This window comes from Scyliorhinus canicula, chromosome 19 (genome assembly GCF_902713615.1).
Source record: "Scyliorhinus canicula chromosome 19, sScyCan1.1, whole genome shotgun sequence".
NCBI classification, from domain to species: domain Eukaryota; kingdom Metazoa; phylum Chordata; class Chondrichthyes; order Carcharhiniformes; family Scyliorhinidae; genus Scyliorhinus; species Scyliorhinus canicula.
Window position 1 is genome coordinate 76,501,057 of NC_052164.1, and position 19,759 is coordinate 76,520,815.

Sequence of the window (19,759 nt, forward strand, 5' to 3'; positions counted from 1 at the left end):
GCAGGGAGGTGGATTTGAGACCAGGAAGAGATCAGCCATGATCTGATTGAATGGCGGAGCAGGCTCAAAGGGCTAAATTGCCGACTTCTGCTCCTCACTATTATGTTCCTATATTAGTTCCTGAGCTCAGCCATGTTTTATAGAAGAATAATACCAAAGTGTAGTGTCCAAGAGGTTAGGTGGGGTTGTGGAGTTGCAGAGATAGGGTGGGGGAGTGGGCCTTAGTGGTGTGCTCGTTCGGAGGGTCAATGTAGACTCGATTAGCCGAATGGCCTCTTTCTGCACTGTAGGGATTATATGATTCCATGAAATTTCCTGGCCTTCTGTCCTACCTCTGCGGTCGTTCTTCCCCCTCTCCCTCAGTGTGGTCATGGACGTTTTCTGAGGCAACCCTGACCCAGAGAAATTGTCAGATCAGGTAGGCCACCCTGTGCCCTTCACCATGGCCTGAAAAATGGCCATTGACGGAAATGGAGGTAAGGATTTGTGCCCTTGCTGCTGGGCAGCCATTTATTTTGCCGTCACACCGTCGTTTGACTCCTGTTTCAGGACCGCAAATTCAACCCCCATATGCTGAAATTATTTCCCACCTATCTCAATCTTGCTGTTCAGAAACCTCTCAGCAATTCCCTGGCTTGGAAAGTTCCGCAGGTTGCACATAACCTTGAGAAAATGAGAACCATATGGTGCTTGTGGCCTTCATTGATGAGAGCCCCACTTTTTTAAAAATAAATTTAGAGTACCCAATTCATTTTTTTCCAATTAAGGGGCAATTTAGCCTGGCCAATCCACCTAGCCTGCAAATCTTTGGGTTGTGGCGGTGAAACCCACGCAAACACGGGGAGAATGTGCCAACTCCACACAGACAGTGACCCAGAGCCGGGATCAAACTTGGGACCTCGGCACCGTGAGGCAGCAGGGCTAACCCACTGCGCGACTGTGCTGCCCTTATGAGAGATTAAATCAAATGTATATTTTCTCACTTTTTAATTTAAAAAAAAAACTTTAAATGAAGGAATGGTTGCATGAGACAATTAACGTTGTTTTGGAAGAGATTACTATTGGGACTTTAAACACTGTACTTTTAAATGTTAGGTCCATTTTAACCTGCATCAATCTAAACCAAAAAAAGCGTTTTAATTCAGTCAAATGCTTGGTGTTGCTTGCAATCATTAATAAGCTGCTTACGTTACCTTTTTTTGGATTTCTCTTCAGGTTGATTAGATGATTACCTTGTAATTTGTTTTTGGATACCTCATCAGTTCTATGAAAACACAATATGTGAGGCTCTCATCCTGGGCCTTTCTGTAAATCAATCTCTGGGAAATTAGATTTTCCCCAGTTGAGACCGAACAGAATGTGTCATTATTTAGCTTGTGTGGATATGTGTGCTAAATAAAAGATAAATCTATCTGAAGTACAAACAAAACAGTAGTGCATTATGCTGGAGCACCAGCCTGCTGTGCAATAGATTGATAAGATGCAAGTTCATCACATTGTGACAAGTGTCACTGAAGATATATGGAGCAGAGGCCACTTGCTTCTCTGTAAGGAGGGAGGGAAACAGTTGAGTGAATCAATGCAGGTCAGTCTTGTGACTTTTGTGATTAAGCATTTCATACGTTCTAGCTGTTATCTGTTAAAATATTCAGCACTAAGGGGGTATCTGAGGCACGATCTAACAGAAATGACACAGAGTTCCATTGTTGAGCATGTTTAGCTGAGTGTTTCCCAGTGCTGGCAGTGCCAGGAACGACCCCGTAATTGAACGAAACTCTACTTCATTTCGGGGCCTCAGCGAGGAATACAGCACCGAAGCCGCTCTCAGTTCCATTTCCTCATGAACGAGTTCCGTCGCCAGTGGAGGAAGAGATGGTGCCACAGTCTCGAGATGCCCACCTTGGCCTTCAGACTGCCCCAACTCACCTACAAGAAATTTATTGTGCTGCCCACATCCCACCTCATGGGCAGGGCACGCCCAGGCCCTATCCCCAGTGTGGGCAATTTGCCATCTGGGCACCGTAGCACTGCCGAAGTGCTAGGTGGCATTGCTAGGGTGCCAGGCTGGTAGTGCCAGGATTCCCAGGTGGCTTTGGGGTGCCAGGGAGCCAACTGCAAAAAGCCCGACCACCCAGGGGCCCATGTTCACCTGGGAGACCGCCGAAGTGCTGGTACACCTGATCCACGCTGGTGAACACCAGTACTAACTGGCATTCATTCTGGGTCTTCGAGGGTGGGAGTTAGTCTTTGGTAACTCTGGCGAATGAACACCAAAGTGTGCCTTACTGCACACTTTAACATCCAGATTTGGGTCCCGCTCATTGTGGGTGGGTAGCGCACTGGGAAAGTCTCACGGGAGGGCTCTCGCGAGATTTACCAACCGTGTCGCATCCCAAGTCGGGCGTTGCACGGCATGGCCGTTAGAATTCTCCGCTGATAATTTTTTAAAATCCGAATTACGTAGCGCTAACGCTTTTCTAAAAATTTACGATGAGAAAAAAATGAGCGCAGACATTAATATCAGAAGCCACACACGTCCTCAATAAGCCACGTGCTGCTGCGGAGCTACAGTCCCTTGGCGACGGGAATGGGCAGACACATGGTACATGCAATTCAGCGCAGAGAAGTTTGAGGTGATACATTTTGCTCAAAAAGAATTAACAGAGACAATACAAGATTAATGGCACAATTTTATCAGGGACAGGAGAAGAGAGCAACCTCGGGGTATTTGTGTGCATATCTTTGAAGGACATGTTAGCACAGCAGTTCAGGAAGGAAAGGCGATCCTGAGCTTTATACATAGAGAGACAGAGTACAGAGAGCTGGAAAATTATGCTATATAAAACATTAGATGAACCCTTGCTGGACAATTGTAATTGTGTGTGGCTAAAGATGTGAAGGCTTCTGAGAGGGTAGAGAATAGATTTACTAGAATGGTTCCATGGTTGAGGGATCACAGTTATGTGGACAGATCAGAGTAGCTGGAATTGTTCACCTTGGAGCAGTGAAAGCTGAGAGAAGACAGACAATCAGGCAGACAGAGACAGACGTATTTAAAATCATGAAGGAATTAGATAAATAAAGAAAAGCTGTATCCAATAGCTGAGGGGATGATAGCCAGAGGGCACAGATGGAAGATGATTGGCAAATGATCCAGAGGTGGCAAGGGGAAAGATTGAACTAATTGGATGGGAGGATGCAGGGTAGGCATGAATAAGGTGGAATGCAGTAATTGAGGGATTTGAAAATTGAAATGGGCAGCTTGAACTGAATTCACTGGGGCAGAGATCCAGGGGAACTGGATGTTAGGGTAATTGTTGGCCAGTACCTGATGCAGGAGAGGGAATGGGCTTTAAGATTCTCTAATAACTGAAGTGTGTAAAGGACGAAAGTTGAGAAAAAGATTGGAGAAATCAATCGCTGGGTATTCAAGTTGCAGAGGAAAGTTTTCATAGCAGGGGATGGACAGCGGGTTCAGGAGGCTGCGTTCCAGAGGTTATAGGTATAGCCTGAAAGGCATCAGTGAGTGCATCGTTCAAAATAAATTGGCCGCCGAGTGTTTATCTTTTTTCTTTACGACACTTGATAGCATAGCTAAAATGGTGTATGAATGTGCTTCAGCTTAATATCTGAAGACTCAAATTGTTTTAATTTTTAGTGAAGCATATTTTTAAAATTCTTGTCCTTAACATGTAGGCACTGCTGACAGTGCCAGCAATCATCCCTATTTGCCCTTGAGAAGGTGGTGGTGAGCTGCTATGTTGAACTGTTGCACCAGACTGTACATCCACAGTGTTATTAGGAGGATGTTCCAGGATTTTGGTCCAGTGACAGTGAAGGAACAACAGTATAGTTCCAAGTCCGAAATTGAGTGACTTGATAGGGTAACAAGCAGGTAATGATGGTCCCATGTGCCTGCTGCCTATCCTTCTTGGTGGGAGAGATCACTCGTGCCAGTAGTGGAGTGAATGAATGTTTAAGATGGCAGGTCAGTTGCCAATCAAGCGGGCAGCTTTGTCCTGGATAGAGTAGAACTTCATGAGTATCGTTGGCGTTGCACTCACCCTGGCAAATGGAGAGGATTGCTCACTTGTACCTTGTAATGGCAGGCTTTGTGGAGTCACAAAGCGAGCTACTCACCACAGAAATTTCTTGTAGCTGCAGTTTTTACATGGCTGGTCCAGTAAAGCTTCTGGTAAATGCTAACCCCGAGAGGATAATTACAATAATAATCACTTATTGTCACAAGTAGGCTTCAATGAAGTTACAGTGAAAAGCCCCTAATCGCCACATTCCGGCACCTGCTCGGGGAGGCCGGTACGGGAATGTTGATGTTGATGGTGGAAAATTCAAAGATGGTAATGTTTAATGTCAAGAGAAAATGGTTATATTCTGTCTCATTGTAGATGGTTGTTTCCTGGCACTTGTGCAGCGTGAATGTTTGGGACTTGCCCTTTATCTGCCCGAGCCTGAATATTATCCAGGTCTTGCTGTATATGGGCACCGGCTGCTTCAGTAGCTGAGGACTCATGAATGATGTTGAGCATCATGCATTGAACATCTCTACTTATGTTGGAGGGAAGATTACTGATGATAGTTGGGTCAAGGCGCTACACTGAGCAACTCCTGCAGCAGTGTCCCCAGACTGAGACGATTGTCCTCCGACAACCCCAGCAATCTGTGCAAGGCATGAATCCAAACAGTGGAGAGTTTCGCTCCCTTCAGTTCCCATTGACTTCAATTTTACCAAGGCTACTTGATGCTACACTTGGTCAAAAGCTGTCTTGATATTAAGGGTAATCGCTCTCTCCTGACCACTGGAATTCACCTGTTTTGTTCATGTTCGGCCCTAGGCTCTGTGATGTCTGAAGCTTGATTGCCTGCAGTTCCAACCTAATGTGTTACTGCTTTGTTTAAGTGATTGGGCTGCTCATAATCTCTATCCAAATGACAGCTTGCTTCAACCTTCCTCTAATTTCACCTCCTTCAACCTATCTGCTGCTGATTTCCTTCCCCATCTCTTCATTACTTGCACATTCAGGATTGGCCTGCCTGTTCAGCAAGAATGAAGCGTGCAGAGGGTTAAGATGGCAATGGTGGGAAATCATCCCTTATTCGCAGGACAAACTTGTCTCTTCCACTGCATGTAACTAGCCTGAATTAAGGCACAAGAAAGCCACCTTTAATTGAGGAGTGGTGAGGTTTAAATAGCCAAGTCTGATTCTGATGATGGCATCAGGGTATGGGCTCCATTTTACTGCAAACCTGACTAATAGCTGCGAACTGGCCAAAAAAACCTGGCAACAAGCTGGATCTCGACATGTTATTTGAAAAACATTTATTGTTTCTTTTTAGGCCTGGAGCAATAACCCATCTAAATTGTTTGTTTATTTTTGTCATGCATTTTGAATACTCAGCATCTTTAATTGTTTTGTGTGGGAGCATATATTTGAATTTGAATAATTTGCTTATGGTATCTTCTGATACTGCATGGCTACACATGCAGCTTTGTTGGGCAGGCAAACACGAGCACTCCTGATTTGCACCTCAATTTAACATTGAGGCTGATTTGTGCCAAGCATTCTTGGTTCACCTCCTATCCTTATCCTTTGTAAATTTTGTTTTTATCTTATCTACATCATATCACACTGTCGAGTCATCCCTGTTCACACTGACCAGTATTGGCTTCTTTGTCGCAAAAATCGCAAATCAAAAATCCTTACCATTGGAATTAAGTACCTTTGTGGCATCAGCTTTCACTATCTCTGTTTCTTCATCCAACTCTACACTTTCTGATCCTAGAAAAACTTTGCGTTTATTCCGATTCAGATTATTTCTCCTTATCCTCAGTTACCCTTTCTTTCTCTAAATCTATCTACTTTTTTTACAACCACCTCCTTTATCTTGTCTCACAGTGGCAGCAGTGTGTGCCATCGATAAGATGCAGTACACAAACTCACCGAGGTTCCTTGGGCAGCACCTTCCAAACCCATAACAGCTACCATCTCGAAGGACACGGGCAACAGACGCATGGAAACACCACTACCTGGAGGTTCCCCTCCAATCCACTCACCACCCTGGCTTGGAATTAATTTGTTGTGCTTTCACTGTCGCTGGGTCAAAATCGTGGCACTCCCTCCCTAACCGCACTGTCGGTGTATTCTGGACACACTGATGGGTGAGTCCAGAACGAGGGGTCACAGTCTGAGGATTCAGGGTAAACCATTTTGGACAGCGATAAGGAGACATTTCTTCACACAAAGAGTGGTGAGCCTGTGGAATTCATTACCACAAGAAGTGGTTGATGCTAAAACTTTGAATATATTCAAGAGGCGGCTAGATATAGCACTTGAGGAGAATGGGATCAAAGGCTAGGGGGTGAAAGCAGGATTAGTCGAAGGGCCAAAAGGCCTCCTCCTGCTCCTATCTTCTATGTATGAGACCACATGGACTGGAGTGGTTCAAGAAGGCAGCGCACCATCACCTTCTCAAAGGCAGATGGGATGGGGAATAAATGCTGGCCTCGCCAGTGGCACCCACATCCCGTGAACATGGGGGGAAAAACTTACCGCAGTGATCCAACTTTTGGTTCTCGATATGCAATCTGCCCCATCACCAACCTACCCTCTTGATTTGCAGGTTCATTTCCCTTTATGTCCTGTGAAGAAGCTGGGCTGTTGCTTTTTTCTGAATAAGTGAAAGGTATCTTTGCTGGCAGATTTTGTATCTATAAAATATGTAACAATATGAGAATAGCATTGCTTTAGTATTGAACTGCATTTGCCTGCTATGGAGAGTGCTCAGGCATTCAGCAAGCAATTCTTGCAAAGGTTTCACTCTGAATGTTTGCAGCAAAAGCTTGTTGAACAGGTTTCTCCTTTCTCCTGGGATGATTGAGTTTCGTTAATGGCTGTTTGGTAAATGACATAACTGCCTGGATTGAGCTGATCCAATGATACCTTTGAATGTAGATTTCAAGATTGATTTGACCTTTTGAACATAACCAATCTTACATATAAACATATAATATAATGGGCACAACACTTGGTACAGCTATTGGAAAATGCCTGTAAAGCCTGTCTGTTACTGTATCATTCACACACAAAGAAAACTTGAATTGCAGGAACGTTTTGACAGCCCTTACAGTCATATGTTGAACGCAGCAACTAATTGCTTATTATTTGGCTTGCATTTATTTTATCTGTCACTGAGCTTGGTGGAAACACCAATATTTGGGTTAGCCCTCAAAGACTGGAATTTAGCCATTATTTTCAAACTCTGATGTTTCTTAATTGAATATTGAACCAGGATTAAGGCTGTTGAGCTATTTCTAAAAAAAAAGCTCTGCATTTCTTGTCAGTTTGCATAAAGTCATGTGTTGAGTTCTTCCTCTGAAATGGATTGGCTTCTAAATACATTTGTTTGGTGCATCTTCACAGCGTGGAATATACTGTGAAGGAAACTAAATCAATCTTGAAAGATATACAGCAGTGAATTCTCCCATTTCTCCAGTCATAGTATTAAAACAAATCCTACTGTGTTTGCCTTCTTAGTTCCACCAAAAATCGTCAACATCTCCAGCAGTGTCTCTGTGAATGAGGGCAGCAATGTGACTCTCATGTGCCTCGCTATTGGAAGGCCTGAACCCACCGTGACATGGCACCATGTTTCTCCATCAGGTAAGGGACCTTTCCTTGTATAAACATGATTGACACAGAACGACAGAGACAGGACAATAATGAGGTGTGAATGGAAACATTGCAATTTAACAAATGTGATTTATTCCAAGGCAGGGCTTATCACTAGTGGGTGAAATACATGTAATTTTCTGTAAAATAATGTAATTTGCCAATTTAACTTCGGAAGAGGCACTGGAAATCATTGGGCCTCATTCTAGTTCTCTGTACGTGAATGGATTTTGAAAAAGTTAAAATGAGGCCCAAACTTATTTTATAATGGTGGGTTAAGGATGGTAGGAGCAGTGCAAACGCATTCAACTAATATTGCACTTTGTTTTGTTATTATGTTTATTTAATTAGCTGGTATGATTAAAAATATAGGGAGGATTCTAAAGTTGACTGCAGTGGTTTGAAGGAATTTGACTGGTCTTCGGTCTTCAAGAAAAGCATATGGTATTATTCCATCATGCTGCATTTACTTATTATAAGTGGTGTTGAATGTTGAGACATGTTGATGTGTGCCACATTGGTCAGCTACTGGCCTGTTATATGTAACAACTTCTCAAATTCAGTAAAGTTAAATAGAATGTTTTGCGACAGCACGCTATATTGATCGTCTAATGTGGCATGACGTGAATTGGTACTGGATCGGCGCAGGCTTAGTGGGCCGAAGAGCCTGTTCCTGAGCTGCATTGTTCTTTAATAAGGGTCTACTCTGAAGTTTGCCTCATGGTGCGATCATAGCTGTGATTGTGCAGCTGACGATTACATAGGTCAAGAAGTCAGTATTCCTCACAAGGACAGCAAGTCAACAAGTGGCCATACTGTAATGTGCTTGCATATTTCAAATTAGTTGAGGAACAGTATCAAAAGAACATTGGACATAGAATTACAGCGCAGAAGGAGGCCATTTGGCCCATCGGATCTGCACAGCCCTTGGAAAAAACACTCTACTTGGGGCAGCACGGTAGCATGGTGGATAGCACTGTGGCTTCACAATGCCAGGGTCCCAAGTTCAATTCCCCGCTGGATCACTGTCTGTGCGGAGTCTGCATGTTCTCCCCGTATTTGCGTGGGTTTCCACTGGGTGCTCTGGTTTCCTCCCACAGTCCAAAAAGTGCAGGTTAGGTGGATTGGACATGCCAAATTGTCTTTAATGTCCAAAAAGGTTAGGAGGGATTATTGGGTTACGGGGATAGGGTGGAAGTGAGGGCTTAAGTGGGTCAGTGCAGACTCGATGGGCCGAATGGCCTCCTTCTGCACTGTATGTTCTATGTTCAGCCCAGGCCTCCATCCTATCCCTGAAATCCATTAACCCCACCTCACCTTTGGAAACTCAGGGGCAATTTAACATGGCCAATACACCTATCCTGCACATCTTTGCACTATAGGAGGAAACCGGAGCACCGGGAGTAAACCACACAGACACTGAAGAAATGCAAACTCCACACAGTCGCTCGAGTCCAGATATGAACCTGGTTCCCTGGAGCTGTGAAGCAGCAGTGCTAAAAATTGTGCCACCGTGCCACCCATAAGAGATCCTAATGTTGATCACTTATCTGCTGCCTGACAGTCTAAGGTGAATGTGCGGACAGCTGTCACTCAAGAATAGTACTGCTGTTTTCCCTGATTCCATCCTTGAAGGCTTCGCTTTCGTTATCCTCTGATTTTAAAATCTTCCTCCCCGAAGGGTAGCTTCTACTCAGCACGAAAGCAGAAGTATTTTGCCTGTCAGTTCTCAAACAAAAGAAAATAGTTTTAGTTGTCACAGACCCATCCAATGTTTGTTGCTGTCATTGTGAGCCAGTCAGTCACAATGTTTTAGTGCAGGAAAGATGAATGACAGGAAGGATTATTTTATGGTTTGTTTGTTGAGAATCATAATTCATGATTTCACGACATGGATTTTGTTTGCACTGTGGAAGTACTTTGGAAATGTGAGGGTTTTTTTTAAATAGCAGTTTTCTGTCAGTTACGAATTCATGGGAAAGCAGCATGGTGCCTTACATCAGGTCAGATGTAAGGTTGCTGATGTGATCCATTGCTTTGTCTCCAACAATCCTGAGAGACGTGTCATAACATGGAAATATATCACCAGAAATACAAGATTCAGAGGAGCGACATAATGTGATTCTGATTTCTTAATGTTCACAGCAAAGTTGTGAAAAATCTGATTTCAGACACGTGAAATCTGATTTTAAAATGAAAATTAAATAGAAACACTTTATTCACTCTGAGGTTATACATCAACATTTTGCTTTAAGTGGACTAAAATTGGGTTAGAAATGCTTCAAAGGATTGAGGTAGAAATTGGTATGGCTGTGCCCCCGTTTCAGGCACAAGCTCCCCAGCTTTGACAAAGAGTCATTCAGCCTCAAAATGTTAGCTCCGACTTCTCTTACAGATGCTGTCAGACCTGCTGAGAATGTCCAACATTTTCTGTTTTGGTTCAGATGACCAGTTTAGCCGATTCTGCCTTCTTCTATGGTTCCTGTGGCCCCAAACCAAATATGAGGGGCGCGATTCTCCGCCCCCCACGACGGGTCGGAGAATAGCGGGAGGGCCTTCCCGACATTTTTCCCGCCCTCCCGCTATTCTCCCCCCCCCCCCCCCGCCCAACTCCCGACACAAATCGCTGCCGTCGTTTTTTACGGCCGGCAGCGATTCACAGCTGATAGATGGGCCGAAGTCCCAGCCCTTTACGCTGTTTTTACGAATGGCAAACACACCTGGTCTGGCCGTTCGTAAAAACGGCGGGAACAACTCGCTTTTTCTAACCATGGCACCGATTGGCACGGCAGTACCACGGCCGTGCCAAGGGTGCCATGGGCCTGCGATCAGTGGGCACGTTTCATATTGCAGGATTATTAGAATGCAGAAAGAGGCCATTCTTCCTGCCAAGGTATCCAGGAAGCCACAGCAGTGCCAGGGCATCACCCTTCCCAAAGGGCATGTTGCTGGGGATGTCTGATCCCCTGGGAGACACCCCTGAGTGCCATTCTGTCTGGTCTCCATTTGTAGAAACCAGTGCTGAACAGTGCTTGCCTACGGTCTCTGAGGAGAAGGGGATGAACTCCAAAGCCTCAGTTACATCGGGACTTTGCACATTCAAGTCAGACTAGCTGTCTCGCTTTAATATGCAGATTTTCTAAAAAGTGATCCCGCCCATATTGGGTGGGATGTACATCACAATGTCTCACAAGGTCACATTAGATCTCGCGAGGCGCTGCGAGCTGGGTAGATCCACTGAGCGGGGTCCCCCAGCTTTCATCGGCCATGCTGTGCTGCAGTAGGCTGCATTTTCGGTGCAGTGCGGCCATTGGATCGCACCTATTGGCTCTAAATTAAAGACAGAGCCACAGGGAGCAGAGTTGAAACAGAAATGTGCTCAAGAGAAGCCGAGAAGGTCCAAGAGGATAGCCAATGTTTGGTGAGTCCTTGTTGAAAGCTGTCAGGGAGGAGCTACACTTTTGGAACATTTGGCATTCTGTTTGGCTTGGCCAATGCAGCTTGAGTGTATGTGGAGATCCAGGAGAAACAAATCTTGGAAGGTGAGATTGAGACCGAGGAGGTTGGCCCTTGTTGAAGCCGTCTGAGAGGAATGACCTTTGGAAAGAACTCCCAAGAAGAGTTATTCAAACATGGATATTAGAACCTCTTGTGTGAAAGGCAGTTGCAGTGAGGCTGGTTAGCTCACTGTGAGACAAGCATCTGTGCAGGTTGTTGTGAAATCCATGGAACCTGCTTTGCTTGCATCTGTCATTTATTTTGCAGTGTGGTGTGCCTGACCACAGATTGTCTATTAATTCATATGTACCACACCTTACCTGTTAGTTCACATATGATTCATATGTACCCTGAATATTGGAGTAAGATGGATATGGTAAATTGTTTTATCTTTCCAAATCTCTATGTATCTGCAAAGCTATAGCTGGAGTAAAGGAATCGTAAATATTTGAATAATTTTCTTGTGCTGATATTGAGATATTCCCAACCATTGTGTCTGATGCAGTAAAGTTAATTTTTATTTTTTAATAATATATTTATTCTTCGTGTTAAAAGTTAATTAGCAGACTCCTGTGAATTTGTTCAGTGACTCATCTCCACAGTTTCTAAACAAATAAATTAGGGCCCATTAAGCCAGGTTTCACTCTCGGACTTGACTTTTCCAATTATGTCAGCTGGGAACGTAACCCCTCCCATTCTCAACCCTTTCACAAGTGGGAATAACTTTGCCCTATCTATTTCCCCAGACCACTCATGATTTTGAACACCTCTAGCAAATCTCCTTTCAGTCTTTTCTTCTCCAAGGAAAAGTCATAACTTATCCAATCTATCTTCATACCTGAAGTTCTTCATCCCTAGAACTATTCTTGTGAACGTTTCTGCACAATCACAAATGCCTTCACATCCTTCCTAAAGTAAATTGCCCAGAACAGGATGAAATCAACCTGTTGAAGTCAAACCAATGTCCCATATAAGTTCAACATAACCTAATTTCTTCTGTACTCAGTGTGCTTATTTGTAAAGCTCATGATACTGCATGCCTTATGAGCCAAAATCTTAACTTGTCCTGCCTCATTTCAATGTCATATGGACCTCAGTCTGTCTTCTGCCTGCACCCTCTTTCGAATCGTACCCTTTATTTTCCATTAACTCTCCATGTCCTTCGTGCCAAAATGAATCACTTCACGTTTCTCCACATTGAACTTCATCTCTCATTTATTGGCCCACTGTACCAACTTGTCTGTGTCCTTTTGAAGTCCTACACTGGCCTCTTCACAGTTCACCATACTTCCAAGTTTTGTATCACCTGTAAATTTTGAAATTTTGCCCTGTACACCAAGGTCTATGTCATTAATATATATAAAAAAGATCAAGGGTCCTAACACTGACACTCATTTTAGATATCTTTTAGATATATGCTGGTTTAGCTCTGGGCAAGGCAGCTGGTTTGTAATGCAGAAAAAGGCCAGCAGCACGGGTTCAATTCCTGTACCAGCTTACCCAAACAGGTGCTGGAATGTGGTGACTAGGGGCTTTTCACAGTAACTTCATACTTGTAACAATAAAAGATTATTATTATATATGTTATTTTAGATACATCCAAAAAAATATTAAAAAGAAAAGCAGCAAATGCTGGAAATACAAGAACAGTTATGGCACATCAGCACAGAGAGAGAGAGACAGAGGTAACATTAAGTTCAATCACAATTAGGATTGAACTCATTCGTCATCTGTCTTGGTCACTGTACAATATCGCTTTGGATACAATTTTCTCATGGGACAATTTGAAATTGAAATGCACAAAGCACAAATGGAAGACAGTCCCCCATTTCAATTTGTCCATCCGGCCTCTCTTTTCCTTTTCTCTTCTCCCAGCCCCCAACCTTTTCCCTCTCCTCTTGACAGTGCTCACTTGCATTGGGGATACTACTTCGGCTGTTTTTCGAGATCAAGGATCTCTTGCTTCCACTCCAGTTAGATAGGTTCTGAGATGGCTAGTAGATGCAATGCACGGCCTGTGCATTCTGCTACGTTCAGGACAGGTGGCAATGGGAGGATTGAGTGGATCAGTTGTTGGTTAGTTTATGCAATCTCTTCGATGCCTCGGTTTTGGCTCAGCATGTTCCCGATGAGTGTGTACCTTCCCAAATTGTGGTCTCCAATGAGTTGATGGGGATATTTGTCCTTGCCAGGGATACTTTGAGGACATCCCTAAAGCATTCTCACTGTCCATCTTGGAGTCTGCTGCCATGATTGAGTTTCCGAGAGAAGCAGTGGCTTCATGATTCATGTTTCAAGGATACCAACGATGTATCCTGCCCAGCAGAGTTGGTTTTGTGATTAGAGCCTCGATGTTGGGCATGTTGGCTTGGGAGAGGATATTGTTGTTGGATTACACTTCTTGCCATTGTATGCGGAGGAGATGAGGGATTATAATGCCATGGATTTCAGCTACTCACTGATTCTTGTACCTTTTCTGCAAATGATTATTCTGTGAAGTTGTTCATTGAATCGAGATAGGTCATTTAATTCTGGACAAAGCACAGCAAACCAGAATTCTTTCTCTCTCCAGAGTGTTCACTTGGACAATTTTGATAACCAAGTTCCGGTATGAAACTTTTTATTTCCCCTTTCTTCCTCGAGGTTATTTTGGCTTCACTGACCGCTGCTCCACATGCAGCTTGGGAATCAAATCTTGGACCATCATAGTCTAGATGGTTCAGTTCTACTTTAGGTACTTCACAATTTGAGTGCTGTAAGGAGTCTAGAATATACATCCATTTCAAACTGACCAGAGTTTTCAATGCTGCCTTTCTTGGTGACAATTGTCTATGCTCTCACGTTTTAAACAAAAGATGCTCAATTAAAAGGCTTGCTGAAACGCTGAAGGTATGTTTTCCCAAAGGCTAATCAATAAATAATTCCTCAGCTTGACTGGATAGTCGGAAACAGCTCTCCCCTGTGCCATTTGAAAACACTTTGATCTCCGTCTGTGACGCTGGGGGTGAAAAGTGAGACACAAATAGGCAATCTGCTGTTGGTGACAGCGAGGCTGTTAAGCCAGCAGGACCTCAAAGAGGTTGGATCAATAATCAAAACAACCCACCGAACTGATGTTTTTTGTGTTATTCCTTGGAAATGAATTAGGATCTCGAACAACGACGAGTCTGAATACAGGAGGGAGATAGAGAACTTAGTGGAGTGGTGCAACGACAACAATCTCTCCCTTAATGCCAGCAAAACTAAAGAGCTGGTCATCGACTTCAGGAAGCATAGTACTGTACACACCCCTGTCAGCATCAACGGAGCCGAGGTAGAGATGGTGAGCAGTTTCAAATTCCTAGGGGTGCACATCACCAAAAATCTATCCTGGTCCACTCATGTCGACGCTATCACCAAGAAAGCACAACAGCGCCTTTACTTCCTCAGGTAACTAAGGAAATTTGGCATGTCCACATTAACCCTTACCAACTTTTACAGATGCACTATAGAGAGCATCCTCTCGGGCTGCATCACAGCCTGGTATGGCAACTGCTCGGCCCAGGACCGCAAAGAACTTCAGAGAGTCGTGAATACCGCCCAGTCCATCACACGAACCTGCCTCCCATCCATTGATTCCATCTACATTTCCCGCTGCCGGGGGAAAGCAGGCAGCATAATCAAGGATCCCTCCCACCCGGCTTACTCACTTTTCCAACTTCTTCCATCGGGCAGGAGATTCAGAAGTCTGAGAACACGGACGAACAGACTCAAAAACAGCTTCTTCCCCACTGTCACCAGACTCCTAAATGACCCTTTTATGGACTGTCCTCATTAACACTACACCCTGTCTGCTTCATCCGATATCTTGTGTTGCCCTATTATGTATTCTCATGTATTTTCTTGAATTCTGTTCAATTCCCTTTTCTTCCCATGTACTGAATGATCTGTTGAACTGCTTGCAGAAAAATACTTTTCACTGTACCTCGGTACACGTGACAATAAACAAATCCAATCCAATCCAATCCAATATCCATTGAATTCAGTTTGCCTTACTATGGAATAAAGCCTCTTCATTATTTAACTCCAGCCTCGTTGCATCTATTGGTAATTAGGGCCAGAATTCTCTGACTGTTGAGATTCTCTTTTCCCGCTGGAAGCACACTGTTGCCCGTTGGTTTCTCGGCGATGTGAGATGGCTAGAATGGGAAATTCCGTTGACAAGCAGCGGGAGTGGGGAATCCTCTCACGAGGGAATGATGCACTGCCGAGTAACACATGGCTTGGGGGGTGGGGGCAGAAGAATCCAGTCCTTGAGCTCCCTTTAGAAAAATCGAAGAACGACATGTGTGATGGATGTGATGAGCAGATCCAAAGTCACAAGTGATCTTATTTAACCTTGCAATAATACAGGTCGATAGAAAGCGGTGAGTCACCTCACATGCAATATTGTGTATTTGCAGTGTGTATTTGAAACTTAAAATTTCTGTCTATGATATACGGAGGGCTGAAGGGCCTGTTCCTGTGTTGTATTGGATAGGTCAAATTAGCTGTCATTAGGGGAGCAGTAAAAAACAGGGAACTACGAACTGCTCTTGTCTATTTGTGTTGCAATTTATTCAAAGCATTCTTTTTGAATGCATTTATTTATATTGTTACACAAATTGCCTCTCTCCAATCTGTTATTTCTACACAAGATAATGAATGTTTTTTGGATGTATAATGTAGGCTCTCAACTAATATATTTTTGGTTGATTGAGAGACTTTGCAATTTCTGTTATTCCTTGTTGAAGCTAAAAGAATGGTGTGATAAACTCCAATCTGAACCTTGTCTCTTTTAAATCTTGTTTTATACTTTGTGACTTTGAGGCAATCATGCTGAATCTGTGTAGTTTTGTGCCTGGGCCACACATTCTGATTACCAAAGTTTAATGCAAATAAGGCCTGAATTATCTGCCAGGAGAGGCAACCAACCTGATTCCTGGTGTGGTGATATGCATCACTGTAGATACACAAGGGGTTAATGTAAGTACATGTAGACTAGCTAGACACCAGAGGGAGCACCTGAGACATGACGCACAGACACTCAACCAATAGGACAGTAAGATAGGACACGACCAATGGGCATTCACGATACACACAGAGGTGACACTACCATAGGGGGGCATTACACCAACCCATATCTAAAGGTCACAACACACATGATCTTCCTCTTTCCAGTGGAGACACTCAGTGAGTACAGACACAGGGTTGATTCTATATCACACCCACCACGTGGATTGTAGCAGACTGGTTCGTCAGTCTGAGTAGCTACAGAAGGATTAACAGTAGTGGTGAACCTAAGTAGGAGAATTGTAAATAGTTCAATAAACGTGTTGAAGTTATCTCCACATCTGAAACTTCCTTTGTCAGAGTGCACATCAAGGAAGCCGCTTATGCTATGCCAAGAGCATAACAAGACACCTGGAGGGGAATGTTAACCCCCACCACAGAATTATGACATTGGGTCAGGTGGGAGGTTAAAGTATTAAAAATCGGAGTTTTGACCTGAACCCACTCATTTACGGTTTTACAGGAGGCAAAGTGGTGGGGACATTCAACCAACCCACTCCCAACAGGCAGGTGTCAGTTAAACTATTATAATGAGACTGTGTGCCTCATTTATCCACCATTAAAATGTAATTCTAGATAAACAGATTTTCTGGATCTTGGGAAACTCACTGACTAAAGGAAGGTGAAGGCTTGTCGGCCACTGCTGATTCCAACGTTCCTGCCTCGCTGACACCTCTGTGAATGAACATCTCCCAGCCCACTTCACCCTCCCCGGCATGCCCTACCATTCCCTCTGAGCCCACCGCTCCCAAGGAACTGAGGCCTCTGATCCCCTGCCCCTCTGGATAGCAACACCACTTACCTGCAAACATATAAAATGGCATTTAATCTTAGCTCCATCAGACATTCTGTCTGTAAGCATTTTAATCTAGGTTTTAATAATACTGCAAGTTTGCAATTTCTTGTATTCTGATATTCGTCACACACACACAGACACACTCACAGAAGAGTCAAAAAGTTAAAACTCACCCCTCGAGTCAGGGGACTAAATTATGATGAAACCTATAAAAATATACACTATTTTGCCTTGAAATTAGATGAATGAGACAGAGCCTTATACTGTTGGACAAAATTGAAAATTGAGTGGAACAGGTTAATCCTGAGCATTATTCAGGTTAAAATAAAGACTGGGCAACAAAGAGCAATAGATTCACATTTGGAGAAGTTTAGTTCAGGACTGATAACAGGAAACATTTTTCATGCAATGAGTAATCAATACCTGGAATTGAATTTGGGGTTGGGTTACAGAGGCACTGAATTGTCTCATCCATTTGTAACTATTTTTGTGGCTCCATTTTATATAGGATTTCTTGACCTCTAATTTTGTATTTAATTTCCTTCTGACTAAATGTAAATGTAAAGTATTTTACCTAAATTAATCATTTAATGATGGGAATAATTCCTGAAAGTGCATCCCAGACATTCTGTGGCAGTACCTGTTTTATTGGCCTGTATTTTCCTGTAAAAATCAAGTTAAGGCTATTATTGGGTAAAACTGACAGCAACTTCAGGTACATGCACAGTTAAACTTGGAAATCTGGGAGTCAAAAGATCCCTTGTTCCCGCAAGGCATTGCTGTTTCAACCTTTGCTGATGGAATCAGCACACATTTCATTGTTATGCTGTGAATTTTAACTAAATAAGCTATTCCTGCTTTAAATGTAGCTCAACAATGGAGACCTGAATTTTGACAGCACAATAAATGTTACTTACCTCTTTGGCTCTGAATAGATAATTTGACAAGTGTAGTGTCTCATTCCCTCAGTAGAAAAATAATGCTGCCGACTTTAAAAAAAGAACAATTCTACATTTTTAAAAAGTATTTTATGTCTTCACTTTTTTTGTATGGACTTTAAGACCAAATGAATCTCCCAATTGTTATGCTCCTTTCTAATAATTGGAATTAAAAGTTATCTTTCCTGCGTTTTACTTCCTGCTTTGCTGAATGAATAATCCCTACTCAGGAACACAATCTGGTTTTGTGAACAATTTCTCTGTTTGCAGACATCACAGGTTACCATTTAGGGGCGTCAAATTCAAACTGATGCCATATTACTAAAACTCTCCACTGGCAATGCTGTGAAATAGCTGTGCAGCAAGAGTAATGTGAGATGAATTGTGAAAGCCATTTCTTCACCATCTGCAACAAAAGTCTGAGCCATTATTAGCCCAGGGCTACTAGAATAGAGCAACGGAATAGAGGGCTGATACGGATTCAATGGGATGAATGGCCTACTTCTCATCATGGGCGGAATTCTCCACTCCTGGGAAAAATCGGGAGGGCCATCGTGAACTCGGCCGAGTTTCACGATGGCCTCAGAGGCCGCTCCTCGCCCCCTATTCTCCCCTCCCGGCAGGGCGAGGAGTGGCACTCCGTAAATCTCGGCCGCGGGTGCGGCGCACCGAGAATGACACGGCCGGCGCGCCTAATGCGTCAGCCGCGCATGCGCAGGTTGGCCGGCTCCAACCTGCGCATGCGCGGTTGACGTCATGACGCTGACGGCATGAACCCGCGCATGCACGGTGGCCGTCTTTGCCCTCAGCCGCCCCTCAAGATGTGGCGGCTTGATCTTGCCAGGCGGCGGAGGGGAAATAGTGCGTCCGATTTGGACGCCGGCCGACGATCGGTGGGCACCGATCGCGGGCCTGTCCCCTCCCGATCCCAGTCGTGGTGCTCTTTCCTTTCTAGGCCACCTACAAGCCCGGCGAGCGGAGATTCTTCCGAGTGGGGGGGGGGGAGGGGAGAATCGCGAGGGGGGCGTGAATTTTGTCGGGGGGCCCTCCCGCGATTCTCCCACGCCGCGTGGGGAGTGGAGAATCGCTCTCGCACGACTCTGGAAAGCAGAACATTGTCCCATCACATGCACCCAGTGACAACAACATGGCCACTCTCAGATCAGATGTAACATAGTAAATGTAGAGGAAATCGCGACCGCAAATGTATCTCAAATCCACCCTTTGACGAATACTGCTCCTTCCATAATGTAACAAATTTCCTTTTCATAATTCAGTCGTGATCTCTGTAAGTGATATTAGTAATTTAGTAGCAATTAGTGACTTTTTTTGGCATATGGCCCCTTGTGTACAGAGTGAGAACACTTTCCTGCTGTGTGAGATTCAAAGACAGTTGAGATGTTGAAGTCACAATTGAAAACACAACCTCCATTATATTACAGTTGATTTTATAACCTTTTCAAATCACTGAGGTATTTCATATCTAAATGGATGAAGTCATGGTAGAATATTCATTGATTTGATTTAATGTTTTATTCATGAGTGTCACTGCTTTACATAACCAGTGGGTTCTCCATAATTTGTATGGAGCTGATCAGGCACATTGCGAGAAACGTCTTTTCAATAGCCGACATTGCTCTTTCTGTAATCAGCTTGCAATTTATGATGTGTACAAGTATTCACATCTCTCTAGCATTCAATACCTCTTATTGTTTCATGTCCCAATATTCAACTTGACTGCTTGCGCT

At 43.7% G+C, this 19,759-nt stretch overlaps 1 protein-coding gene across 5 annotated transcripts in view; it reads left to right on the forward strand.

The window, feature by feature from the left end:
* Positions 1-19,759, forward strand: part of LOC119954114 (opioid-binding protein/cell adhesion molecule-like) — a 1,170,645-nt gene that overhangs the window by 741,338 nt on the left and 409,548 nt on the right. For all 5 annotated transcript variants that reach the window (XM_038779012.1, XM_038779011.1, XM_038779013.1 and 2 more), the window contains one exon: positions 7,554-7,679. In XM_038779012.1, coding sequence (XP_038634940.1) covers positions 7,554-7,679 — 126 coding nt within the window. The remainder of the gene's footprint in view (positions 1-7,553; positions 7,680-19,759) is intronic.